The sequence below is a fragment of the Diceros bicornis genome, chromosome 14 (genome assembly GCF_020826845.1).
Source record: "Diceros bicornis minor isolate mBicDic1 chromosome 14, mDicBic1.mat.cur, whole genome shotgun sequence".
Taxonomy (NCBI): Eukaryota; Metazoa; Chordata; class Mammalia; order Perissodactyla; family Rhinocerotidae; genus Diceros; species Diceros bicornis.
In genome coordinates this window covers 10781949-10809919 of record NC_080753.1, presented here as the reverse complement: position 1 = coordinate 10809919, position 27971 = coordinate 10781949, and the positions used below count along the sequence as shown (strand labels likewise).

The following is a 27971-nucleotide window of genomic DNA, read 5'->3' as shown; positions in this document are numbered from 1 at the left end:
GATTAGCACACATCTGTCACCCTAGGCTCTCCTTCGACTGTCACGTTTAAGAGGATCACTGACATGCTAACGTTGTTCCAGATAGAAATTCAGAGCTTTAGTCATCAGAGTGGGTGAGCTCCCATATAAGGGCAGTACTTCTAAAGTGACTGTGTGAACATTTATATATTCCAGCAGGACTACTTATTTTTCCTATATTTCCCATAACATTATTTTTTAGTGAAGGCACATTTTTCAAAAAACTTATCAAAGAGGCTCATGGCTTGCACACAGTAGAGTTAATAAATGTTTTGTTCACTGATTCACTACTTTTTCTGCTATTGGGACAAATCAGAAAAATGTGGACTACAGAGGGAATCTTGACAAACCATCTGAAAAATTCTACTTGATCTGGTTCAATAACTTTTATGATGTTACCTAGTTTCAAACGGAACTACTCGTTTGCAATTATTAATCAATGTGAAAAAGTAAAAAACATTTCATCAACTAATTCAGTAGCTTCAGATGTGGAAAAAAAATCTATATGAAAAACAAGGGGAAAAGTCTTTTATGTATGGGTATTAGCTTTCAAGCTGTATATGTACAACGAACCATCAAGGCAGAACTTCATTATGTGATTCACTTAAAGAGCACAAAACAGAAAAGCAGTCCAGGCCCTTCTACCTGAGTGTAAATGCTGCAAGATATCAGAATAAAATTTAACAGCAATGTTTTTTTCTTCTATTGGTCCTTGAAAGAAGAAAGTGACGCACCACCCCTCTTGTTTGTGTTCAGGCTATTTTTAGTATTTATATGACAGTCCTAATAAAGAAAGCCAGGCTCTTAGTGTTAATATTAGTTTAATACTATGTCTCCTTCTCTCTAAAAAAAAGTAACCAATGAAAAACAGCAGGATGATACCATCTAAGTTGCCAAAATGGAAAGCTGAAACTCAAACATTGTTTCGTTAACCAAGGCAAATATTTGCTCTGCTAAAAGAAAACAAGACTTCAAGCAGAAATTTCCCTTCTGTCTTTTAAGAAATTTTTTTATTAAATTAGCAAATATTTATTGTTCAGCAACAAAGGGAATAGCCACAGGGTCTACATTAAGCAATCTACAGTAAAGCAAGGCATTTATTTAGGTCTATGACTCTTTCGAATGACTATTTAATGTGTGTATCTCTAACGGCCCATGAAAACTGCTTATTTTACATGTGAGCAACATGGAGAGCAAGTTTAGTAGACCAAATTTTAATAAACTTGTTTACTGCTCATACAAGTAGGAAAGACTGACTTCAAATACATTGTAGATAATCTGAACATCCATAACTGCATTCTGGGAAATATTTCAATAGGTATCATCAGCGGGGTCTAACTATCAACCTTAGCTACCGTAACTCCTATTATAGTTGACCTAGCGTTTCAGAAATTTCCTACAAGTTAGTGAAAGACATTTTAATTGGCTAGCTCTAAATATTCCTGAAAAACACTCTCTAAAACAGTAACAGCCAGCATTCTACTGAAAACACTGGTCTAAGCGCTTAACACGCACTATCTCCTTTCGTCCTGACATAATGTGGGTATTACCATTAGCTCCATTTACAGCCGAGAAAACTGAGGCAGACAGAAGTTAACTGATTCACCAGATTACCCAGCTAGTAAATGTTGGATCTGAGATTTCAATCTGACCCCAAAACTGCACTCCTAATTACCATGTTGTATCACTTGTGCTTGTACACAATTTGGGCTTCATGAACTCAAAATATTTATGTGATTTCACCAAAAACGGCTCGAATACCACAACAGTCAATAAGTAGCAGGTTTAAACTTACTACTTAAACACTTCTCCGATCTCTGACAAATTGCTTTGGTACTTATCTAGAAAGTTTCTCTTAAGTGGAAATAGAGGTTGAAGAAAGACAGAGTGATAAGCAAACCTTAATCTCAAAGACATCCTTTTACTCCCTTCCCCTGGCGGGGATCTTATCACTTGCTTTTGATTAGCATTTCCTTCCATTTTGCTTTGCATTATTCGTAACACAACCCGTATTTTCCCACCCCCAACACCTGGAGGGTCTGAACAAATCTCACTTCCGTGGGGGAGGTTTCCTCCTAGTTCATTAAAAGAAATAAACAGGTGTTATTTTTCTCCACAGCTGATTCCCAATGACCCAATGAGCTGTTTACATTAACTGCACCCAAACCACTAATTCATGTGCCTTTACAACGGGATCATTACGGCCTGCTAAAATAAGCCAAGTGATCAGAACTGCCAAACAGTGCCTAGGATTCCCAGACTCAGTGAGATACACACATTCTAGCAGTTTCCAACAACTGTACATTTATAAAAGGCAAAGGATAGTGAACTGCTCCCAGGTTTAATGACAGTGGTCTGAGTTCAGGCTACAAGTCTGTACATCTTTTCTTTTTTGTGTGTGAGAAAGATTGGCCCTGGGCTAACATCTGTGCCCATCTTCCTCTACTTAATACGGGACGCCGCCACAGCATGGCTTGCCAAGCGGTGCGTCGGTGCACGCCTGGCATCAGAACCTGTGAATCCCAGGCCTCTGAAGTGGAGCGCACACACTTAACCGCTATGCCACCAGGCTGGCCCCACAAGTCTGTACATCTTTTAAGCAAGAGTGCCTTTCCCCATTGCCACACAATCCACTTGGATCAATTTGCAATTAGAGAAAAAAGCAACAAAGATCTGTTACTTTGTGTCGGTTTAACACGCAAAATTATGTACAGTTTCTAACTCAGAGAATGGCACGTACTGTGACAAGGAGGCAGCCATTTTGTTCTGTTTTTTAATAAAACTCACCATCTCTATTTACACTAAGCTGCCTTGCTCCACTCAGATTTCTCCTAAAAGTAATGAATGGGCCCAATTCTTTCAAAAAAGAATATCTTCTTCAGAATATCGATGGCTGCAAATCTGTAAAATCAGATTTAGGGGCTTCTGACTGGTAGCACTGAATGCATATAGCCCTCACTCATTTGCCCATCACTGAGGCTGTTCAATTATTTCCCAAATAATAATAAACATCAGACAAATTTACATAGGGCTCTTGGCCCTATGATTTAAAAATTCAATGGCACATCTTTTTAAGACTGTTATTGTGATATAGGATTAATACGAAAAATCTAACCATGACAAATCAGAACTTTTTTAAAAACTAAATTTGTGTGTGTGTGTGTGTGAGGAAGATCAGCCCTGAGCTAACATCCATGCCAATCCTCTTCTTTTTGCTGAGGAAGACCAGCCCTGAGCTAACATCTATTGCCAATCCTCCTCCTTTTTCTCCCCAAAGCCCCAGTAGATAGTTGTACGCCATAGTTGCACATCCTTCTAGTTGCTGTATGTGGGACGCGGCCTCAGCATGGCCAGAGAAGCGGTGCGTCGGTGCACGCCCGGGATCCGAACCCTGGTCGCCAGTAGCAGAGCGCGCGCACTCAACCGCTAAGCCACGGGGCCGGCCCCTAAAAACTAAATTTTTACAGGGTGGTTACAAAGTACATGCTAATTAGAAGATATCTGTATGCTCCCTTCCCTTCTCTCTTCAAACTTTAATTCTTTTCCACGTCTTCCTGGAATCTTTCACGTCAATACACTCTGTGATACTGGCCTGAGAGTCCACACAGTCCCAGGCATTTGTTGAATTCCGAAAAGCAGGTGATCACATTATAAAGGAGGTAGATCTGTATATAAACAACCTTAATGCTGGGCAAAAGACAAAACAGCTTAAGACAAATTTGCTTTGAAAACACAACATTCAGTTATTTAAAATCTAGTTTAATTTAGCCAGGTTATTCAGGGACAAGGCATTAAATCTATAAGTTTAAAAATTACCCAGTCATGTCCAAGGCACACATCCTCACCCCGTCACTTGTGGGTGTGGGTGTGTTGGGGGTAGGGTACCGGGAAGAAGCAGCTGTCAATAAAACAAATTGTTGTGACTAATGGTATGTCTAAAACGATGGACTGTGGTCAGATCCTGCCCATGTTTCAGATGGAGAAAAGACACAGAATGGTCCACGACTTGTTTATACAACATAAAACAGACAGTACAAAATATGTGGCTAACATCTAGGTCTAAAGATTTTTTTTGCATCATTCCTTTTATATTGCATTCCCATGTCTCATAGTCCTTATAGTTGGAAATACTCTCATTACATACTTCTATTTTGCTGCAATAATGCACCTTCCTTCAGATTATTGAAAGAGGTTAGAAAAAAAATAAATCACCCCTCAGTATTTTTCCTCTCTACGTAATTTATAAGGAAGCACTAGAGTGAGACAGAATGGGATCTGGATTAAATTCGGGCTGCAACTCCACCACGTCCTAGCGGTGGGACCACAGGCAAGTCACCTCCCCACACACTGCACATGTTCCTCCTGGCTCTAAATTGCATGTCTGTTTAGCCTTACTAGAGATATTTCTTTTCTTTTTGATGGCTTAAGTGCATTTTATTGGTTTTCTTTATTACTGGAGGTATTTCATTGGAAGACTTGCAGGCATTTCAAAGGAATGCACATATAAATACAGACTAAATATTCATGAACAACCAGAAGATATTAATGGCACTAATATTAGCTGTTTGGCCTACTGGTAGTAAGATACTTTTACTACACACGTTTTCTCACTCTCTCTCTCTCTCTCTCTCTCTCAAAAGGAACCTGGAAGGATAGAGACCACATTGTTTACTCATCCTTTCTTCCATGAGTTTTTATATCTTCTTTCAGAAAATCTTGAAATTTTCTATAACGAATGATTTTATCAGGGAAAAAACCCACAATAATTGTTATTTTCCTAAAAGAGATATGTTCTGGGTTCTAGAAGATATACACTGACCTGGCTATGTTTTTTTTTTAACTTTAGAAAACATCTGCAAAACCTTCAATAGAACTGGGCTACAGTTAACGATCTTGGCACAGGCCAGAGCTTACTAACCCAAACGAGCTAACCTGTCACTCTGACATTATTACTGTCCTACTTCACTGAACTAACCAAACAGAGTCAACTTCTCAAGAAAAACCTTACTCCCAAGGGTGTAGAATATCTGTCTTGCTATTTAGAGAAGTCTCCAGTGCCAATTCTGAAATGTTGAAGTAAATCTTGGTAAAAAAAATTCAGTATTTTCATATAGTTGAATAAACTTCACCAAAAAACACACTATTTTCCTATAATAACGAGGCATACAAATTCCTCCAAACTTTGAAAACAGAGTCATGTAAATACATTCCTCAGGCATGAACGCCCTCCTTCGCAAAAATTTCTTAGGCAGGCCTTCTGCGATCACTGTATTTCATCAGTTTTTGTGATGCTAGAGAACAACACTGAAATGAGGAAGGGAGCGTTTTGCTTTAGAACCATATAAATTATACTTTTACGGCAACCTTGGAAAATTAATTTTGGATGCTCCCACACGGTCTGCTTGATTTGTGTTTCTAGCTCTTGGCGTGTATTAGTAAAAGCTTAGTCACATACCTTCCCAAGCTCTGCTCTATAGGACAAGGCAATACTACACTAACCCTGCTACTGAAAGTCTGCAGCAAGAGTCTGATGACTTAATGTAAACAGTCAGAGATTTCAATAAAAGTTAATCAGAACATGTATCATAAACTTCATTTCCAGGACCCCACTCACTGCCCAGTTTTCTGAGGGAGCTGTGGCCAAGGGCTGGGTGCCCATAAGACTCTCTGGAACCATAAACTTTGTATGAGTCGCAGACAGGTCAAAAACTATCATTTTTTTCCCCTTCAGTCATCTTCAGAAAAAACTCTATATCACCAACACAACTGTTCCCTTTTTAGAAAGAACACAGCCTCTCTTTGCCATAGTTATATGTAAATGAACAGTTAATACTGACTTACATGGTAACTCCAAATATTTACCCACGTACAGATTAGACTTAGCTAAGGCATCAAATTAACATTAGCAATGTGCATATATGCAGACAAAAGGCAGTTTGTTAGGAAAGCAGGGTTGATCTTCCCAGTGGCCGATCTGGTGAGGATAAGTCTGGGAAACCAGGAGGCAGATGGCTGCTAACAATGTCCAGATTAGCCTTGCCCAAGCTCTCAAATGTCAAAGTAACCCAGTCAGATTCTTTTCAAATCTCCCCTTTCATTTCTCAAGCATAACAAATGAATGGAAACACTATTAACAGAAATCTTTGTTCAGGTAAAGGCTCTGGGAATAACTGGAGAAAATTTATTGCCTAGACAACAAACCACTTGCCCCTACCTGCTGTGATCTCAGAATGGCGGCGTCGATCTCCTCCACCTTCTGAGTGATGGTGTCGCTCACTAATCGGTAGCGCTCATTGTCCTCGGCCACCATTTTTTCAAGTCCTTCCCTCGCCCTCCAGGGCACCAGCTCCAGTAGAGCGCTGCTCACTTCATTAAGGGAGTCCAATAAGGCTTTGCTGTTCTTAGCTTCCTTCTTCAGTTCCTGAAAACAGAATTAAGAAAACATACAAACCTGTGGGCAATGCTCAAGAGTTTGAACAGGCTTTTCCTTTAACTGTCCTTGGAGCTAAAGTCTTTTGCAGGCCAATAATGTGAGGCATTGGCCCCCTTAGTTTCAGTTAAGTTCTATAAACCTTTGTTATTTAAAGCCATTTTGTAAAAAGGAAAGTGCTTCCTGAGAAGTTCCAAAGAACAATTCACTTCTCAACATGGCAAGATGTTATCTTTGAAATTTAATATAAATGTTTAAAATTTGGGAAATAAAACTAAGTTTAATAAATACAAGTTAATATGTATTATTCTTTGCTTTCTGGACCTCTAAGTAGTCAGGTACCAGAAAAGTTAAAGAAAGAGGAAAGTCCAAGCCAGAACTAAGTGACCCTCAAAATGAGGACACACTGGCTTTAAATCATCCCAGTTGAATCATTACAGGCTCCGTGAGCCTGATCTCATCAACTCCCCTTTACCCACATGTGGTCATACTTCAGGGATGATACAAACAGAGGCTGAAATCTCTGAACAGAAGAACAATTAGCATGGTAGAATACCACTTTTGCAATGTAATTTGAAAAGCCACCTCTATATATAGATGCTACACATCTATCTTATAAACATATCGTTATTCTAACCAAATTATGTGTATCTCTGAAACAATGATCATGTCCCCTTTTTTTCCTGTTTTCATCATTCTATCTCTTGTGTAATAAACTATACTCTCAATCATAAGACTCTGGATACAAATTATAATACACTGTTTTCATCTCTGGGCTCCTAAAAGTTTAAACAATTGATCTACTGCCAATTTCTGTTGGGTCCCCACCCACCAAGGCACCCTTCAGCACATTAGTAACGATACGAGATAAACATCATTTCATTCCTGTATGAATAAGGCTTCCTAAAAGATAACAAATCGATCCAAAATGTATAAATCAGAGCATACTTTTTGTCTCCCTTGTGCTTGGCTTGCTGCTTCTCCTTTCAGAACCTGAGTTTCATATGAAAGTAATTCCACCTCCACTTTGTCCAGCCAGGTGCAGAGCTCCTCGTGTGCGGAGTGCAGCCGCCTCGCCAGCTGCAGGGCTTCTTCCAGGGTCTTGGCTACATCCGTGCTCAATTTAGTAATGTCTTTGTACCTTGCTTTAATGGCTTCCAATTTATCTTGAATTATTAAAACTTCATCACCTAAAATTTCAAAGGCATGTTATATCTCATGAAAGGAAAGAAAAGGTCGGGGGAGGGTTTCTTCAGATATTAATGTGCACTGATGAGATATTCTGGGGGGAAAAAAAAAAGGGAAATATTTTTCTAAAGATGATCTGACCCAAGAGAAGCCCTTTTCTAGGTTATAATCTTTCCCAGGATTTCTGGCAAATCTAAACAGCTCTGAAAATGCAAAGATAAAGACCGGAAAGGGCTCTGGTGCCCTCAGTTATGTGGAAAGCATCCCCTTTGCATCTATCTATATGGTGCTTTCAGTTTTCAAGCATAGGGTTAATAACTGCCTGGGGTCAAATACTGACTTCAGAGCTTGTTATCTTTCACAGGATACCTAGCCTCTCTGTGCCCCTGGTTACTCCTCATTACACGGGAATAAGAATAGAACCTACTTCATAAGGCTGTGATAAAAATCCAATGAGTTTATATTTGCTATGTATTTAGAATAGTGCTTGGCATACGTGTATGTATGTATATTGTGTGTGTGTGTGTGTGTGGTGTGTGTGCATACACTAAAAATAACAAACTCGGGGCCCGCCCCATGGCATAGTGGTTGGGTTTGGCGTGCTCCACTTTGGCGGCCTGGGTTCACAGGTTCGCATCCCGGGTATGGACCTATGCCACTCCTCAGCCATGCTGGGGTGGCAACTCATCCAAAATAGAGGAAGACTGGCACAGACGTTAGCTCAGGGTGAATCTTCCTCACCAAAAAATAATAAAAACAATAAACTCATCTACACTATTCCAGTAGATCCTTACTTTATCTTATTTTCAGACACACAGAGAAACTGTGTCCTGGGTTTCAGACTTCTAGTTCAAGGTTCTAGATACTATATTGAATTCCTCCAACTCATAATGAATTGTACTTCCCCTCACCACATACGTAGGCTGAACTAGATATAGGTACAGTGAAACTTTCCTATGGCCAAAGGAATTACTAAAACAAGTTAGTTTGTATCTGTTTTCCTAGTGATTTCAAGCATGGAGAAACGAAGCCTGGTATAGCCACAATATGTGTCACTGAATGCAATCTATCTTAAAATTTAAAAAATTTGTCTACAACCTACGTGCTCATCTAGAACAACTGCCTTCCACAAGTGGAAAACTAATGTAATCCCGCCGCGGGTTTCTCTGTCCGTCTCCTGCACCGCAGCGCTCTGTGTTATGAGTAATACACACAACTTCCATTAAGAACTCAAGTGAGATCATGAGAAAAAAGTGAGATCATATTCCCAAACCCCCTTGATCGGTCTTTAAAGCATTCTCCAGAATGAAGTCTTGGAGTGGCCCCAAAATTATAAACTGTTTTGCTTTTCCCCCATCCCTAAAATATTTTGAAAGCAACGCAAAATGTTGACAGCATGATTATGTGATTTGAAAGGTGTCTCACCTGTTGTCTGCTTAAGGAGTTCTAAACCATTTAGTAATGCCTGATCGACATTTTGTTTTCTGAGGAGGATGTCCTCTTGCAGAATCTAAAACATAGGCATCATTTTTGTGGGGGAAAAAAAATTTAAATAAGGATTAGCATTAGTTAATCTTAGAGAATTTTAATTGGGTTTCATAGAGATATACCTGAATGAACACCTCACATTTTCAAATACTCATTATTATTCCCACGTTTACCCCTCCTTTAGCCCTTGTGGCCATGTCCCATGTTCACCCACCATAATTTACAGGACACTCCCTTTCAGAAAATGGGCTATGTGGGGACATTGGAGGACTGGTTAATTATGGGTCTCTGTACACAACAATAAGATAACAAAATGAAAAGTGAAAAATCTAGCTATTGAATAAATTCAATCTCTTTTAAAAGTGACTTCATTAAAAGTAATCGGTATACACAGGCCAAGTCTTTTTTGAGTCTAGCAATTCACCTAAATCATAACAAACATAAAATAATACAGAAATAAGGAAGACTGAGAAAAGAACAACAACTGAAACAAACAAACAAAAAAAAAACAAAATAAAATAAATCAAAATACCCGAAGTTCAGCCTGCTGCTTCCACAGCCCCTCGGGGCTGTAATCCTGGACTGAGAGCTTGCTCAGTCTGTCGTGCACTTCGTTCAGCCAATTCATCAGCTCAACTTCATCTTCCCCAAAAATCTTAGCATTACATAAGGCCTGCCGGAGGAGCTCAGACCTGCTGTGACTTTTCTCTTGAATCTCAATGTACCACACTTGAGAGCAGTCTAATTTATTCTGCACCATATCTTTATCCTCCCTGGAGCTCAAAACCTTTAAGGATTGGCCAATGCTAACAGCCTGGTGTAAATGTTTATTGTGACTGATGATGTCATCTTCTAAGGCCTAAATAAAGTTTAAAAAAAAAAAGAGAAACAGAAAGAATGGACAAATAAAAATGAAAACATAAATAGAACGAAAGGATGACATTTGGAATGGGTTTAGTCTGCAATCATGCATAACATAACAATAGCACATAACTCAAATTTATGTCATAAAACCACAAAGTAAATGGAAAACTGAATCTTACTAATGTGTGACTAGGATCTTACTTTGTGCTGTGCAATTTGTTCCTCAAGTTTAGACGCTTGGGTTCCTACAGGCTCACAATTCGCCAGCCTCTTTTCTATGGTTGTAAGCCACTCATTCAGCGGTTCTAAGGTTTCATGAAATTGCTGTGCCACCACTGAGATACCTTCCAACTGACGATTCCTATAAACGTGCCAAGATAAAGGTCATTTAGGGATGAACAATGTGTGAAATATTCAACAATCTTCACTCATGCTCTTGCATTCTATTCTAAACATTTTTGTGGAAAACATCTAAGGTTAAAACTAAAATTTCTAACATTTATAGGACATGTTAAAATAGTTCTATTAAATAAAATGACAGATGAACAACAGACCAATCTCTAGTGCCTGAATCGGATGAAAGTCTTAAGTAACTTGGTTATGATACTTAGAATAATAACAATTATAATAATAGTAATGGTATTACAACAATAGCAGCAATAATAATAATAGGTAATACTTACTGAATATATATTCTGTGTCGGGCCCTGTTCTAAGTGCTTTATAACACATATCTAAGTGCTGTTGACACATATATTAATTAACTTCAATCAGAGAACTAGTTACTGAGATTGCTTTAATCAAATGGTCAAAATTGAATTCAAATTTTGAAGAACATCCATAGCTTTCCCCACAGTAGAATTAACAGCAATTTCTACTTCAAAAAGTACAGTGTCAGGTATTATGTTCCAAAAGCAACAGTTGATATGCTATGGATTAAAATATCATGAACAGGGAAGAAATATTCCTTGGACTTCTATTTGTAATATAGTTTGAAACGCTTTTAGAAAACACACTGCGTCCTCAGTTGAAAAGGTACCACTTAAGTTAAAACCTCCTTCCACTGTCCTCAGTTTTTATCTAAGTCAAGTGACTGTGCTGGTCTGTGTATAGAGCACTTGATTCAGTAACAAATCCTATAAACCACTTCTGCTGGGACCAAGAGTTATTGTTGTCTTAACTTCTTATCATGTTTAATTCTTAGGGAATTACAGGATTTGAGAAATAAGCTTTCCATGGGACAAAAGCCATTATGGAAAATTGGCACATGCTACTGAATATAATTTCTGTATCACATCACAAACTATATATCATACATTTTTCAAAACTTTTAGGAGAAACACATTTGATCCTTAAAAAAATGAATAAAATTACTACATTATTTTTAACTTCTGGATTTTCACTACCTATGACTTTTTTTCTAAATTCAAATATCAATCATCCAGAATCAGCAGAAATAATGACTTTGTGATTGGGTTTAGTTTACTATGATTTAAATTGTGAGTGAATTTATTTATCCCTGTGTGAGTCATAATATGACCAATACCCTTCCATTTAACACCACTGTGAGGAAAGTTTAGGAAAAGAAGGCCGATTACGTAGTAAAGCCGAGACCTAGATGTGCATTCATTTATTTTTAAAAAAGTACTGAGAGTATCTCCCGTGGCAGCCAGGGCACAATTTCCTGAGGCGTTACACAGAAGGCTGATCTGTTGACAAATACTGAAGGACACCATGAAACTTTTAGCTCCTTAGGAGCACCTTATTCTATGGTCCTAGAACTATAATTCATTCTATTCCATAATCCAAGATTAGACGAATCCTTCTCTTCACCATTCTAGTTCCAGAGGAGGTAGGAATTTATGGAACATACTCATTCTGTTCAGTGGTTCATCTGTTTTCAACCCAACCAGTCTGTGTGGCTACACTTCAATGTAACTATTACTCAACATCGATCAGTGTGGTGCCAGTGCAGGCAACGAAGAAACCTAACACAGAAACGTGGAGTGCAAAAGCCCAGTGGAGCCACGCTCCAGGTTTCCTGGCCTTCATAAACCTTATAGCACCCTTCCACCTGCCTCATTTCCTAGCTAACTCCTACCCTTCCTTTAAAACATAGCTTAACTGTCACTTCCCTGCCTCCAGACTAGGTTCTTTTTATTATATGCTCTATTATATGCTTTCTATTATGTTTGCTTTGAAACATCACATTTGTATTACTTTTCAATGGCTATAAAACCCTACTAGATTGTACTCTATCCGAGGGCAGAGATGATCTGTCCAGTTCATCCCTGTAAGCCAAGGCCTAGCTCTGTGCCTGATGCATGGTAGGCAGGCAATAACTATGTAATAGACAAATGAATGAATTACCCTCAAGGGAAACGCTTTCCTTAAAACAAAGAGCTGGGATACATCTGGTGACTACAAGACACTACTTGTGGTGTCTTGGATGAGGAGAGAGGTACCACAGACCTTGCTGCCTGTGTTCCCATACATGATGAATACAAGAAAACAACACGGAAAGTATTACCAAAATACAAAATGTCAGCATTAAAGCCATTGCTACTCTTTCAAAAGACTGGAAGTACTTCCGCTACCTTGTTTCAGCTTTATTAAGCAACGCCTCCCATCTGCTATCCAAGACACTCAGTTGTTTCAAAATCTTCACTTTATCTGCAGGTTCTGCTGTTGCAGCAATTTTTTCCCCTTCTCGTTTGATCACCTCCACAGTAGATCTGCGGTCATCCAACAACCTTTGGAGAAGCTTGAGACAAAATGTTAAATTAAAAAAAAAAATCAAAAAAACAAAGGAATAATTGTATCAACATAAAGGAGAACATTCTAAGTACTTTCGATATGTGACAAAAATATATATTTTGTATGGATTCACACACAAAAGGATCTGAGAAGCAGGACTTTTTAAAAAACCCATTTTTTTTTTTTAATGATTCATTACTATTGAGTCAGACATTGTGGTAGGGGCTTTTCATAGTAGATAAAACTAATATTGATAAGGCCACTAAACCATTCATTATTAACTCTTTAAAATAATGGGGTAGAAGGTTGTGCTCAGGATAACTCCACTGCTTAGCATAACTCCACCGTGCTGAGAGTACAAAATCCCCCTTATTGTACTGAAATGGGAATGCCCTAAACATTCAACGATTATCTGTCCCATTGAGACAAAAACGATTGTTATAAACCATTGCTGTTTTCAAAACCTTTTCCCATGTTAAACAATCTATTATAGACAGGGAAGTTGAGACTCAGACCAAATTCAAAGCTGGGGAGGCTAAAACAAGAGGCGCTTGGCTCCTTTTACTAGGTTATGTTTCTTTAATCCTTACCTTTAAATCTATTTCTAAGAGGTCAATTTCCCAATATACTAACATCTTCAAGGAATTTTTAGAGAGATAGTACTGAATGTCAAAATTAAATTAAGCCTCTTCATTCACTCTCTTCTTTTTCAAGTTCCACACAGGAGAAACCTTACCAATGTCCTGTGTGCTAGGCCCCTCCCACATGTCATTGAAAGCCATGGTTGACAAATTAGTACTGAAGACATCACTAAATGCTTTGTAACTGAACACCACCATCAGGACACAAAAATTGTCCATGCGGTTCCAAGTAGTTATCATCTTTCTAACAAGTCTGTCTTTCCAACCTGGTCCTGTATTGGTAGTGTCAAAAGACATGTTCCTTGGCATATATGAATCAAATATTTGCCTCTTTAGTATAGGCTGAACCATAAGAAACCACCCGTATTTAATCTATTAAAAGGGCAATTTCATATGGATCAACGTAATATAATAAGAGAACGATGATATTTCTGTCCAAAGTCACCTTCTCAGTGAGGAAGTTCTTCCTTGACTACTCTACTTAAAATTGCACACACACACCCATCCATTCTAGCACTTTCTGTTCCCATCCTTGCTCTGTCATTTCCCGATTCTTATCTCCCATCCTTGCTTTATGGATCACTTGCTAACATCATAATTTACTTATTTACTTGGTTTATTGTCTCGCTCTCCCTGTTCCTCCCTTCCCACTAAACCTTAAACTCGATGAGGAACTTTTATCTTTCTTACTCAGTGGTGTGTCTCCAGTACCTGGAACAATGCCCGATCCATAGCAGATGTTCAATATATATTTGTTGAATGACTAACAAAGTAATGTCTAGACCACTAATAATCAGTTAACTACAATATTCTATTAATACAAATAAAGAGAGTCACAAGGTAAATTTTTGCTCTCATTATTAAGATTTAACATGAAACACAATACAAAAGCATGACTAACTTACCTTTTGCTCTTGTATCTGGGCCTTCACCACTTTGAACTCGGCCGATGGGGGCTTCTGATTGGCCACAAGCTCCTCGGTGTCCAGCATCCAGCTGAGCAGGGACTCCAGGGCATCCTGGAACCTCCCACAGTGCAGCAGGGCCTCCTGCAGCTGGGCTGCTCGTTGAGCCACCTGCAGAGGTCCAGTTGTTCCAACTTATTTACTTGTTCCATAAAAACATGAAATTTGCCCACCAGCCACCACTTTTCATGCTTATATTTTCTTTTCCTTTCCACTTAAAATTTACCCAAAGCATTGATAGTGGGCAGGAAAGGGGTGAAAAAGAGTCAAACTCTAGCAAGTAAGCCAAGCAGATAAGGTTACCATCCCAAACAGTCAAGGTAAAAGATGAAATCTTTGACATTTTGAAAATATTCAAAACATAATGATTCAAAATGTTTTATGGTTACTGAAACAATGCTGTGGTCATTTTTATCATTATCCCTGAGATTCATTTATTTCCTACTGATGAATATCAGGGACAATGATAAAAAGACTAAGATTAAAAAAAAAAAAAAAAAACTATTACAGCAGAGAGAACCAGAATTATGTTTTGCTAGGCAAAACAACTATAAAGTATCCAATTAAATTCTGTGAGCTCCAAGCTCTCGAGTCCTTTTCTCACAGAGCAGGGCCTTTATCTTCTAATAAATGGAGTCTCTGTCCTACCCAGTGATATCCTATTGCTCTTCTCATAGATCTTTCCCTTTTGGACTGAAAAAGTAGTTGGCAAGGTATTTTAAGCTCTATGGAATATAATTACACCTGACACTGCATTCCATTTGTGTCTAAAGAGCACTACAATATGAATCAGACTTTAAAGAATGATAAACGTAGTTCTGAGACCTGGCAGTGCCTAAGATTTCAATGCGGGGCAGAGGACAAGCACTATAGCCACCACCTCCAGAGAAGCATCCAGTACCAATTATCTGACGATCTATGTCACGTGAAGAGCCGCCATTGTGTGTCAGCATTACCTCCTTAAGAAAGCTGAGCATTATTCTCCAGTGTTTTCCCTCAAGGACATGTAGAAAAAGGTGGGATCTACATCTCACAAGTCGACTAGTACTTGGAGTTAATGGTCTATAGTGAGGGTGGCAAACCCCTAGTCCAGGGCTGACAGAGAAACACAGTTGCTTTCACTTACTGACCTATTACACGGTGTGAAATTAGTTGCCGACATTTGAAAATGAGAAGATTTCACATAAAAAATGAGATTTCCGGGTTCTTTGGAAAGTAAGTAGACTATCCAGCAACAGTGAGCCTAGACCCCTCCATGGGAACGACCTGCTGGAGCCAAGGAGCTCCCGTCCCCTTAGACGTGCACGCTCTCAGCACAGGCCACGGATGATGGCCACCTGCACCACTGTGTCTCCATCTAAGTCAAGACAACGACAGGGAGAGGCCCTCTTTCACCTGGCTCGCTTCTTTCACGTAAGCTCCCTACCAAGCTCCTATGGGCACCTGAGTTTGGGCCGTGCAGTTTATAGCGATATCAAAAAGTAGACATGCTCAGGGGATTTGCCTACTATAAATACGATTAGTGGTCACAACAAACGCTAGTGAATGATAATCGACAAAAATGACAACAGAAGGGATGAGAAAATTACCTTCTTATTGAGCGTCTTCCACCGTGCATTGACATCATCCAGGTCGTGCTCCAAAGCCTGGGTGCTGGTGTCTTTAGCAGCACTCTGAATGAGGCCTTGACCTAACCAGTTCACGTCTTGCTGTTTAACCTGCAAGGGTTCGATCTCTTCTTTTTGGAATACCTGCCGTTGGAAGAGCACTAATTATATGAATTATATTATCTAACAAACACAAAATATAAACATGTATTCAATTGTCAGGTATTAATTATTAGAGCTAAAGATAATTTTTGCTGCCTATTCATAGGTCATAGCTACCTTGTAAGTAATAATAAAGAAATAAACTAAATATAAATTCATAGTATTTATCAAAACCACTCAGGAATATTGAGGAACGATATTCTAAGTACATTTACTCAGATTAACTTTAAAACCAAGAAAAGAGTATATGTGTCCTCTCTATTGCTTCATTATCACTGCACTAGAAATTCCCTATCGTTCCAACTTAACTCCAGCAAAAAAATGTATGGAAAATGCCAAGGAACAAAATGATATCTAAGCAGCCCCAGATGAGTCTTACTGGGCAAGGATCCTTAAAGCTCTTCTAAGGATGGCTGCTGTTGGCTGGTAATTGAAGTTTGAGAGTCATGTTGGAAATGAGAATCACTGACAAGAAGATGAGGTGAGCCAGGAGGCCAATTTACAACTGGCCAGAGTGGCCAAAATACAGGGATGGGAAAAGGAAAAGATACAGACAGGAGCTGCAAAAGTAGGAATCCACACATCTAGCCCCCTCAATGCCTATCAAGATGCCGATGGGCTTGCAAGACCATGGATCTGATCCCATACATCGCCAACACAGCAACTCTGGTCACTTGTGGGCTCTGCACTGCCAGTAGTTTCCCAACACTTTTCCCCCAACTCCCCATCCCATCCAACCTATGGTCCCCCAGTTGCCTGTGACTGGCAAAAAAGCTAACATGTTAGATGAAAATGCAAGTTCCACAAAAGCAGAAATTTCTGTTTTCCTTATGGTAGTTCCATGCCCTGGACCTACCACAGTACCTAGCACGTAATATGTAATAAGTCATTATTTGCCAAATGAGTATCAGTATAGAAAAATTATATTTATATCTTGAGGTGGATAACATCAACTCCTCAACAGATAATACTGGGCATAGATATATCAACTCTCTCATAGACAATACAAATATTTTTAATATAGGGCTTGAAGGATGCCACGAAGAAAATACACTAAGGAAGGAAACTTTCAGCTAGATATTAAGGTAAGACAAGGTTTGAGGTTCAGAGCCAGTGTATTATAAGGCTCTATATAAATATATCAACAGTCCAAGTGAATGTGCAGTTAACAGAATATATGAAATATTTCCCTAAAAAAGGCAAATATCAAAATAGCACTTTAGAAAAAATTAAAGGCACCGTATGGAAAATAATTTTGAAAGATGTAGAGGCTGCGAGAGACAAACTCTCCAGACTCTGGCCCAAGGCCTAGCAGGCAGAGTACTCCCGTGTTATTGTATAAATGAGTAAATTAAGGAACAGCAAACAAACAAATGATCATTTCCTGTAAAAGTCCCCTCCTAGCGAGCAGCCCAAGTTTCTTCTATAGAAAACCCATATAGATAATTTCCACATGGCTAATTATCTCTATAAAACAATACTAAATATAAAAAAAATTACACATGACCAAAGAAATTATAAGAATTCCCCCAATCGGTGAGGAAAAAACATAAGTTTTTATAATTTTTTTAAAAGGCATTAATTTACCTAATAAGTCAACAGAAAGTTGCAGCCAGGTGGTGAAAACAGAATTTGGTTCTATGATTCTACTTCTCTTCTGTCCCACTCTCTCAGTCACTACCTGTAGGAACTAACAGTGGTGGATGTGCCTTACTACTTACAAAGAAAGGAGAGGATAGGAAAACTACCCCATTCTTCATTCCAGGAACTTACCTGGTATACAAGGATTCAGGCAAAAGTTTTATTCACCCCCCTCAGCTAACTTTTAAGACAAAAAACCTAATAAAATGTTCCAGTAAATTGCCTTAACTTCCGATCTTGGTTTTAAAGAAATTAATTTTAGGATTGGATATCAAAGTACGTCCAAGTGAGCCTGTAGTAATTTTCTAAAGTGCTCCAAAAAATATACTAAAGGTTAAAAAAGATAAGTACTAAAGAATCTATATACTCCTAACAGCTTAATTACTTTCTACAAATAAACTGCAAAATCCTTTAGGTAAAAAAAAGTACTTTGCTAAGCTTTTAAACTCACACGCCATTTAATGCATGTTCAAGGGCAGGGCATCGCTGACCAGAGCCTACTTCACAGACCGAGAAGAGGAACTTTTCTGATATTGTCCAAATTCCTTATCTTTCAGTGGTAACAAAATACCTATGATGACAGACTCTCCCCCTAATCTAACCCATAAGCACACAAACACAAAGAGAAGCTTAAAATAAAATAAAATTACCTCTGAGGCAAAGTTTACCAGAAGAGCTTAGTAAAGTACCAAAATAGCTGAACTTCAATCTGAGTGGGAAGAAAAAAATTACAGGCTTGACAAACAACGTCTACTTATGACAGGGCTGCAGCCTTTACTTTCTTACCTCATTCACCACTCACAGCAAATTGGGAGCTATAAGGACTGCAAAATACAGCACAATCACGTCTCTGCTTCCACATGCAGAGCTACTGAGAGAACATTTTCAGCACATTGAAAAAGTCCTTAATTTGAGTAGATTCCCTCTCAGGCCACAACAATATAACACTGTGTTTACACCTTCATGACTAAGCCTGTCCAGGCTTAATAAATCCAATATAACCGCCCTTAAATGGCAGTGTCTTAAACCACAAGTTGTGTAAAAGCCTAACGTTAACAGCAATTCAGAGTGGTGGCCTTCTAAATGATGGGGAACAGCCACCAGCTGTACAATCAATAGCAGGGCTCTACAATCAATAGCAGGGCTCTAAGCAGCTGGGAGTGATCATTCTTCTCAAAAACGGCCCCTAATTAATTTGTTATAAGGATCAACTTATCAATATCTGGCATCTTGTGGGGTACCAGTCAAACCCCCAAAATAAAAGACTGGATTTGATTATTATTAGAAACACTAGTGACCACGTTAAACCAGAACCCACAAACTTTTGGCACTGCAGAGTTTCATATTTCCATTAATTACCTGAACTGAGTGAAAGCCATTACAGACTGTGTCCAATATTCCTGCCTGGGCCCTTGTTTTTCTGGGAGCTGCTTTCTTTCTCACTGGTATGAATTTCGGGGAGCACTTCTTAGGGATCACCTCCATCTCCTGGGCAGAAAAGGGAGCCTCCACTTCCTCCTTAGATGCTATGATGGATTCTTCTGAACCATATCGTGTCAATAGTGGCACATTTTCTACTAAACTTGTGCTGCCACAATTGACACCATTTCCCCCCAGATCTGTGTGAGAGAGATCCAAATCCTCCGAAGAATCTTCCATAAATTCCCTACTTTGTGCTGTGATTTGGGATTCTCCTGCTCCGTGTGTTTTTCCTTCTTCTCCAGGGTAAGGGAAGTTCCCCCCATCTCTTGGCATAATTAATGGGTCACATTTAACAGTGCTCTCTTTCAAATCATCCTGCAGGCAGCAGTCCTCACCATGGATTTCCCTTTGACCATCTACACACCTTCTCTCCTCCAGAGGAGGAACATCATGTAAAATCATTTTGAAGTTTTCATCGGGGTGGGCACTTCTACATGAAAGCAATGGAATTTTCTGTTCGCTAATGGAATTAGAAAAAAATGGTCTACATTGTTCTGCTATATGAATATCTTCAGCAGAAGACAAGCTTCGGATTTGTGACTGGTCTCCAGCTAAAACGCCCTGCTTTTCTTCCCTCTCTGCTGGAGGGCTGCACAAGCCAGAGTCATCCTCCTCCGACGTGAGAGAATTAGTGCCCCACCTGCACTTGCTGCCCTTGGCAATGGCTTCTGACATATCAGTAGGTTCAACAAAAGAGCTTTCACTTTTGTTTGCATAATCCATAAAATTGGCTGGCACAAACATTCGCCACGACCGTCTATGCTCTTTCTTTTCTGCATGAGATTTGGCCCTGGGTAATCCTGTGGTTCGAATGATATCACTATTTAGTTTGAGGGCATCAAAGATCATCTTTTCATCTAGTTTGTTAGCTTCACGACCTCTCAGCTCAAACACACTGGAAGAAGCAAGGGCACCGTTGGAGCATAAAGAACTAACATCCAGTGTTCTGTGACTGTAGGGTAAAGTCCGATCTGTAAAATGCCTGGAAGACAGGCTACCTTTCGACCCGGAGTCTATCTGTTCATTTAGTCTAACAGTGTCATAGATGGACCGCTGTGGGACGTAACAGTCTTCGATATTTAGGTCCTCCTCCTCTTCACCCTTCCCCACACACGGGGGGTTCTGACGTAAACAGTCTGGTCTGCTGAGTGGCTTCCCCATTTTGTAGACAGTTAAAACAAATATTGCAGCTCTTGACACAGAAAATAAGAAATAAGGTAGAGCATCTTTCAAAAAAGTATACTTCTGAACAGAACTATAAAGTGTCTTTAGCATAAAGACACATGCTCAAATAATATACGTCATAATATATGAGGTCTTTAAGGTCATCGTCAGTGTATCAGTCTAAATGCAACTATCCTTTCACCTGGTTGTTTTTAGAATAAGTCTAAAAAATAAAGTGCATCAAGACAGAGAACAGAAATCTCGTTCCTCCCCCTCCCCCAGCCCCCAAAGTTCCCTTTCGAACACTCCAAAACACAGAAAAAAACAAACACACTTAACAGTGGCTCAAACACTCAGAACCTTCCACTGTCAGTCCATTTCCCTTTTTAGTCTAATTTTGCATCTGAGATTTCCAGATTAAAATTTCCAAATGAGCAAGCATTTTAACAGGCTGAATGCTAATTTCGGCAAAGCTCTGGTTAACTGTAATCCACTTAAAGAAGGCTTGCAAAAACTCCATCTCCTTTATAAATAAACCTTGCTTTAGAAACTTAAAAGACCAACACAGGGACCATGTATTGTTCAGATCAAGGCACAGAACGAATCTTCAGAGAAAAATAAGTTAAGTCTAATGCTGTAAGAAAGTTAAAATTTCCTTGTACTTTTTTTGGGAGTAGCTATAAATACTCTTGATTCAAAAGGCAGTTTTTCTTCCCTTATTAAGCGTCTTCGGGGCTATTCAGAACTACCCAAAGGAAAAAAAAAATAGACTTCTGGACAGCCAGGCCAGTACAATCCAGCAACCTTTTAAAGTAAACAGAAAGCATGATGCACTATAAACTCTCCTTTAGAAAAAAAAAAAAAAAAGCCATTTCCAAAGAGTCTTATCTGATCCTCCTTAAGAAGGCTTATTCCACCTGAGGCAAATTGCAGCAAAGAAGAGCTCCGGTCTCCTCTAAGGCACAGGCAGCGTAATTCACATTCAGCTGAAAACCGAGACCACTCTAGCCTTGGAAACTGACCGACGGTCGCCGCAGCTTGGCTTTCATTTTAGCAGCTGGAGAGAGGCAGAGGTGGCGGCGGCGGAGGCGGAAAAGGAACTGCGGCGGGGACCTCCTGCGCCGTGCCCGGCTGCTCAGGGCGGCACGGTCCCCGGCGGGCATCCTCCGGAGCCAGGGCGCTCCCAGCACCGCCCTCTCTCCCTCGGCAGCATCAGCTCCGTCCCGCCGCCCGGGGCGCTCGGGCGCGCAGCTCTGTCGCTCCGCTGCTACGCCCTCCCGTGACTCAACTTCGCAGGCATCTTTTCTTTGACTCCTTGCTCTTCTCGGAGCCGGCGAGCTGTTTCAGGGGGAGGTACCTAGAGGCCGAGAGGCTGCGATACAGCAGCGTGGTGGTGACATCAGCGCAAATCGACCCACTCCTGGAACCGGAGAGAGGGGCAGCTCGGGTTCAGAGATCGCGGAGAGCCCACCACCTGGTTCAAAACGGGGAGGGAGCCGACGCGCGCGCAGAGGCAGGACCTGACACCGGGAGCTGCGCGAAGAAATCATTCTGTGAACATCCGGTGACCGCGCTCGTCTGAATATTTAACGAGGGAAAGAAGAGCTGCCCAGGTCCCTATCCTTCAGTCGAAACCACGCTCTCAGGCACTGCAGCTGCCGCCTCTGTTTAAGGAGGATCTGTGATGCCAAGTGCGGATCACTGTGAAGGAGGCCAGTGTTGTGTCCTTCCTTTTTAAAGCCCAAGTTCAAGTCTACCTGTTCTCCAGAGTAAATTATTCCCGTGGGAAGGGAGCCCTGAGCACCACTGACATGAATACTAGTAGTTACTAATAACCATGCGGCCCTCTTGAGGTTAATGCAAGGCCCAGGCAGAGATCAAAGGCAGCAGGGACTCTGGGTATTTAATAAACAAAGTCACAGCCACAGATTTTTATCTATTGAACAAACACTCTTAAAAATAAATTCAGCAAGCCAAACCTTAGCCTTTGTAGGAAAGATTAAGTTTTATTTAAATAAAATGAAATCTATCCATTCTTTATTTTACGAAAAAAGCAACATCGCCAGAGTAGCAGGGTTACAAATGAAGGCAGACTGTCTTTTCTCAGCCTCAAAAAACAATAATCATTTGAACGTAAATAAAATTGCACTGACCCCAAGTGAAGAAGGCAGTTCTAGTAAAAACAACCTTATACTTTCTCTGATTAAAATGTGGGAGGGAACTTTTGTACATTTAATGAGAAAACATTCCAAAATTATTTTTATAAACCTAAGAACTGAATCTTTAAAAATAAAAATCTACCCATAACCAGAACTCCATAGGCAACACACCCATTCAACAATTATTAGATGCAACTCAGTATCAATGCCCATTTTTCATAGTCAAGAAGTGAAATACTTCAACAAGCTAGCTGATCCTGTGGTGTTCAAGTACACAGGCTGTTCTGAGGTGCTGATAAGAGGAAGAAAATTGTGCACACAGTTACCACGTCTGAACAGTGGGCTGGGCCCTAGGCCAGGCATTAGCAGAGCCTAATGGGTTTTACTCCCAACTGCCACTATCTTGATATGTAAACCTGGAAAGCTACTTATTCATGGCAATATTAATAACAAAGTGTCTATGAAATGTGGAAGGAGTGCCTTTCTCTAAACATTCTGAGATCCTCACAGAACTCTTCATAAGAAAGAATGGCCCTAATTCGGTCCACCTCAGCCTCTAACCCTGAATCATTATTAGCACAGTATTATTCTAGCCTTAGGTAAGCTAAGAAGAGCAATGCGTAACCTCACATTTGAGGTGGATAGTACATTTTTAAAACTACAAAGCTAATTCATTCATAAATTCAACCATTCATCAAACAGTGCTCATCATCTGCCAAATTCCACCGCCAGCACCGGCGGCACGCTGGTACACAGAGATGCTATGCCGCTGTCCTCACATACCTTACACTACAGTAGAGAATGGGGAGGAGAAAATGGGCCTGGTGCAGTCTGGAAGTGGGGAGTGCCCTGGGAAATGTCCTCTAGTTGGTTATGTCTGAGTACATGCCATTTATTTAATAACTGAATTCCTATTTCATTAAACTGATCTCAATTAATTCTATAGATGAAGATCCTAATACATTCTGATTCAAGTTAAAATTTGTACTATTACTATTATATTGGGATTTATGACAATAACTTATATATTATATATCTTTGTTACTTGAAATCATATTCCAAAGATGTATCTGGATAACATAAAAGAACTTATACTTAGAGCAGAACTGGACTGGTTTATCTTTTCCTCCCAAATTTGGTTTGTACAGCTTCTTTAAATGTTATAGTCTCTGATGTTAATAAAATCAAGATATATTAAACTGGGTCAAATATTAATCATATCTAGCTCTCTCACAATTTCATAAGAGAGAAATACACAATGAATAAAATGAGCAAAGTTTTTCTGGAAAATGGTCAACACCATTATTTCATACATACAGAAATCACAATGTTAAATGTCCTCAAAACCTAATTTTATTTCATTTCCATAGCCTACTAGATGTGATCTGGCGAAAGTATCTTCGAAAGGCAGGTGATTTTGGAAAAGTGCACAAATGCTAACGGAATTATAAGCAAAATAGTACCACTGTCTCATTTTATATTGCTGAAGTTAAATTAAATCTTTAAAAAGGAAAGTTCCTGAACTATCTTGCCACTAAGTGCAATAATCCACTTCATAGAAAAGTTAAAAGGTTAATTTTATCAACTGAAACACGTAGTTTTTAGAGCTGAAAGATTGGAGATATTCAGAAATTCAATGTGCAATAAGTGGGAAAACGTCTATGTGAATAAATGCAATATTATCCATGAAAACTGACAAAAGTATCCTCCTGGCCCAATAGCTCCTGAAATCTGGGATTAGAAACCAAAAGAGAGAGAGAGATGTGCATTTTTTTGCCGTAAGTACAAAAACAGGCTTTAGGAGCAACAATTTCTATTATTCTTTCGAAAACAAACAGGCCATTAGCCAATGAAAACTGAAAGCATCCTATGTTTTTAGTTTTCAAACTAATAAACTTCTTCACATAAATGGCTAAAGGGTTTCTTCCGAGGATATTCATCAGATGAATATGCAGAGCTGTTTATCTCAGTGGAAAATAGTTTATATTTAGAAGAAAGTAGGCTATTCAGATCCCACCACAAAAGCAAACAAAAACACTTAATAGATTCACTATCTGATCTTGATGGGAAATATCTTTAATAAGCACTTGCTATTCTTCCTGTAAGTTACTACAATACTAAGAATAATTTTCCCCCATGTTTGATGTGGTGTTCACGTGACAGCAGATAAAAAATATCGCATGTAGCAGAAAATGATTCTATATGTAAACATTAAATGATATATATGCATATATGTTTAACTTCTAAAAGTTCAGATTTTTCTTAAAAAGCCATCCAGCAAGCAAAACCAATGCACGTTAATGACCCCATTCAATTTCCTTCAGAGAAACAAAAACCAAAAACCAAACAAAACCTGAAAACATCTTTCATATCAAAACTCTGACAAAAAAAATAAACTAATCTTGAAATTAAGACAATTACAGATACGTAAGCACAGACACTTTCTTGGGGTATCCTGGGTCTTGAATAGCTCCAAAAGATTTTCACTTAATTTATAATCACAGCATTTACCTATCAGTGGCTCTTATTTAATGAATGATTAGAGACTTAGATAAACGTTTAAAAAATATTTACCAGTCCAATTTTCTTATCAGAAAACCAATGTATATTTTCATAACAACAAAGCAAATTCTTCTCTCTGTCTCTGTCTCTCTCACACACAGACACAAACACACCTAAAGCAATTTTCCATGAGTTAAATAAATTATGTAGGTCTTCTTTTATCCAAGGGAGGCCTATGATAATGACAGTTGATGCTACATTTTGGTGTTTTAGGGATGAATTTAAAATGGTAATACAGGATTATCCTGCTGACAAAAAAAACAATTAAAAAAAAACCCCTGGTATAAAATTTCCAGCTGGAACTGCCCTCAGAACCCCTACTTTCAGTCCTCAATCTTAAATGAGGCAATAGAAGTTTCGAGAGGCTATGCAACATAGAGTCAGAGCATTAGCTAGCAGCAAAGGTGAAAAAGAACCCTCACTGTCAAGTTCCCTTTTGACAGCGCTTTCAGAGCAGTATATGTTGTGTGATGTAGCAAAGAGGGCACCAATCTGTCATGCCTCGTCTGTGTGGGTGACGAGAGGAGGTATTACTAACACGACGGGGCAGATCAGCTCCAGCTCTTAGGAGCTTGGCGTGGTCCTCGCTTCGGTGGGGCTTCTCTCTTGCCCAGCACATGTGATATTCTTTCTTCCTAAAATCCTAAATACCACTTTGATGTAGCTGAGTAAATAATGTGACCTTCCTATAAAGCCCATGCAGCAAGTTACAGTTTCTATAGTGAAAATATTTTCACCTTTAAAAAAACCAGAGGAAGGGGGATCAGGCAACCTCCTTAATCATACAGTCTCATTAACAAAAATCCAGTTAAGTAAGAATTTTTCCCTAACAAAAACCTCTTCTGCAACAGCTTTATTTAATTTCCCCCTGTTCTCAACAAAAATGGAGAATGATTCCTTATCGACCTCTATATAACAATATAGGTACACTTAAAAACCACTATTGAAGCATTCTTGGGACAGTTTAATTTTATCTTTAAAAATATGGTGACATCACAGAAGTTGTTTTAGGATCATTTAATAAATATCTTAATAAGATATTTGCAAAGTGATTAATTTCACCAATACTATTTATAAATAGTGCTCAAACTGCCTGGCTTCTCTAGCCTCATGATACCTGGCATTGTAGTTCACCCAACAGTCAAACGATGATGCCTGGTTAAACAATGCCTTCAGCTGGACTACAGAAAGGGTATCACAGTCTAATTAGGCACATGTTCTGGTCTCTGTCTCTGGTTCTGACTTGGCTTAAAAATTCTCTGCTCTATGTAATGCTATTTCCATTCAAAAAAATAAAAGAAATCTTCGGTTCAGAGAGACTTGTACCAGTGATGTGTTCACTTGTGGGAACAAACTGAATTACAATTGAGACAGCACCAGAGTGGCCAGAAATAAACAGTGAGCGGGTTCCGAGGTAAGACTTTTTACCACAGCCTAGAGGTGGGGAGGGGTATATATTTAGCTAGGATGTGACTGTATATGTTCATTACAACATCAAGTTTCTTTGATCTTCACTGAAATTAAATCAACTCAATATGGTGATAATGATTACTTCAGGATGATCACAAGATCTGATTGGCTGTTGATGGCATCATAGGAACTGCCGGGACATGTTCCCTGTAGATAGTTGGTCACATATGTCTTTGATAAATAAAAATGTGGAAACGTTAGTATTACTTAATAATGTAGTTTAGATTTGAAGACAATCTTGAGCTAGGAATCTTCAACAGGAGGTAGGAACAGGGGGACACCAAAGGGACTTTTCTCCTTTCTGCCTAGGGATTTGTGACAGTATGCATAGAATTTAACGTAATAATAGAGAAGTATAGGTAGAAAAATGGTACTTTGAGTTATCAACAGTAATAGAAAACGCCTCACTCTGCAGATATTGTAGCCCAATGTCTAATATTTAGAAGTAGGAAAACATACGGTAAACGGAACTTACACCATCAAAATAGCTCAAAAACTTTAAGCTAACACAAAAGGTAATACCGGTCTATTCTCAAAAACTTGAAATAGCTTTCACTGACAGTGAATTAGGACACTTGGTTCACAACAGCATTTGCTTTTAATCATCATGTTTGGGTTGGTACCTTAAACAGGAATTAATTTTGTTCTTTCAAGGATATTAACTGCTATTTCTTAGGTTAAGCTTTAGAGAAAAAAAAAAATGGAAGCAGAGAAATCTGTCTACCTAGTTTAAATAATCCATTACACTCCCAGTAGATATAAGGCACCCCTACTGAGTAACTGGGTAATAGCTATTAAGTTTCATTCCTACTCTGAAAGCAGTTTCTCTTATAGTATGAAAAACTGTTACAAGATTTCATTCAGACACTAGGTTAGACTAAATTTACCAGACAGAGCACGTCAAACTGGATTATACTTCAAAGTCTATAATGAAAATAGACCCAATACTTCACGGTTTTTCTGTTTCATTTTTAGAAATTATAACAACTAGTAGTTTGCTATTTTTAGCAAACTATTAGTTTTTCACTCAACACAAATTATTCCACTTAAAAAATTTAAAAGATATTCCTAAAATGTTATGTCAAAATTAATTTCAACAAAAGCCTAATAATACTCAACAAAAACTAAACTAAGATCTGAATTGTAAACAAATTAACTTACCACTTCAATCAAGAAAGAAATAATCACTAAGACAATGAAATGTTTGGTTCCATCTCAGTAGTAGTAGTGGTGGTAATCACCATTACCATCACCATCACCACCACCACCATCACCATCACCATCATCACCATCACTACCACCAGCATCATCACCACCACCACCACCATCATCAAAGCATCCTCACATCAGTTTCTAAGACAATTTCACACACA

General features: G+C 39.0%; 1 protein-coding gene across 17 annotated transcripts in view; it reads right to left on the bottom strand.

Moving 5' to 3' along the window:
- DST (dystonin) overlaps positions 1 to 27971 on the bottom strand; it is a 441352-nt gene that overhangs the window by 59378 nt on the left and 354003 nt on the right. For all 17 annotated transcript variants that reach the window (XM_058554118.1, XM_058554104.1, XM_058554107.1 and 14 more), the window contains 8 exons: positions 15941 to 16102; positions 14292 to 14462; positions 12586 to 12752; positions 10190 to 10349; positions 9657 to 9983; positions 9062 to 9146; positions 7397 to 7638; positions 6233 to 6439 (listed from right to left, as the gene is read on the bottom strand). In XM_058554118.1, the coding sequence (XP_058410101.1) occupies positions 6233 to 6439; positions 7397 to 7638; positions 9062 to 9146; positions 9657 to 9983; positions 10190 to 10349; positions 12586 to 12752; positions 14292 to 14462; positions 15941 to 16102 (1521 nt within the window). The remainder of the gene's footprint in view (positions 1 to 6232; positions 6440 to 7396; positions 7639 to 9061; positions 9147 to 9656; positions 9984 to 10189; positions 10350 to 12585; positions 12753 to 14291; positions 14463 to 15940; positions 16103 to 27971) is intronic.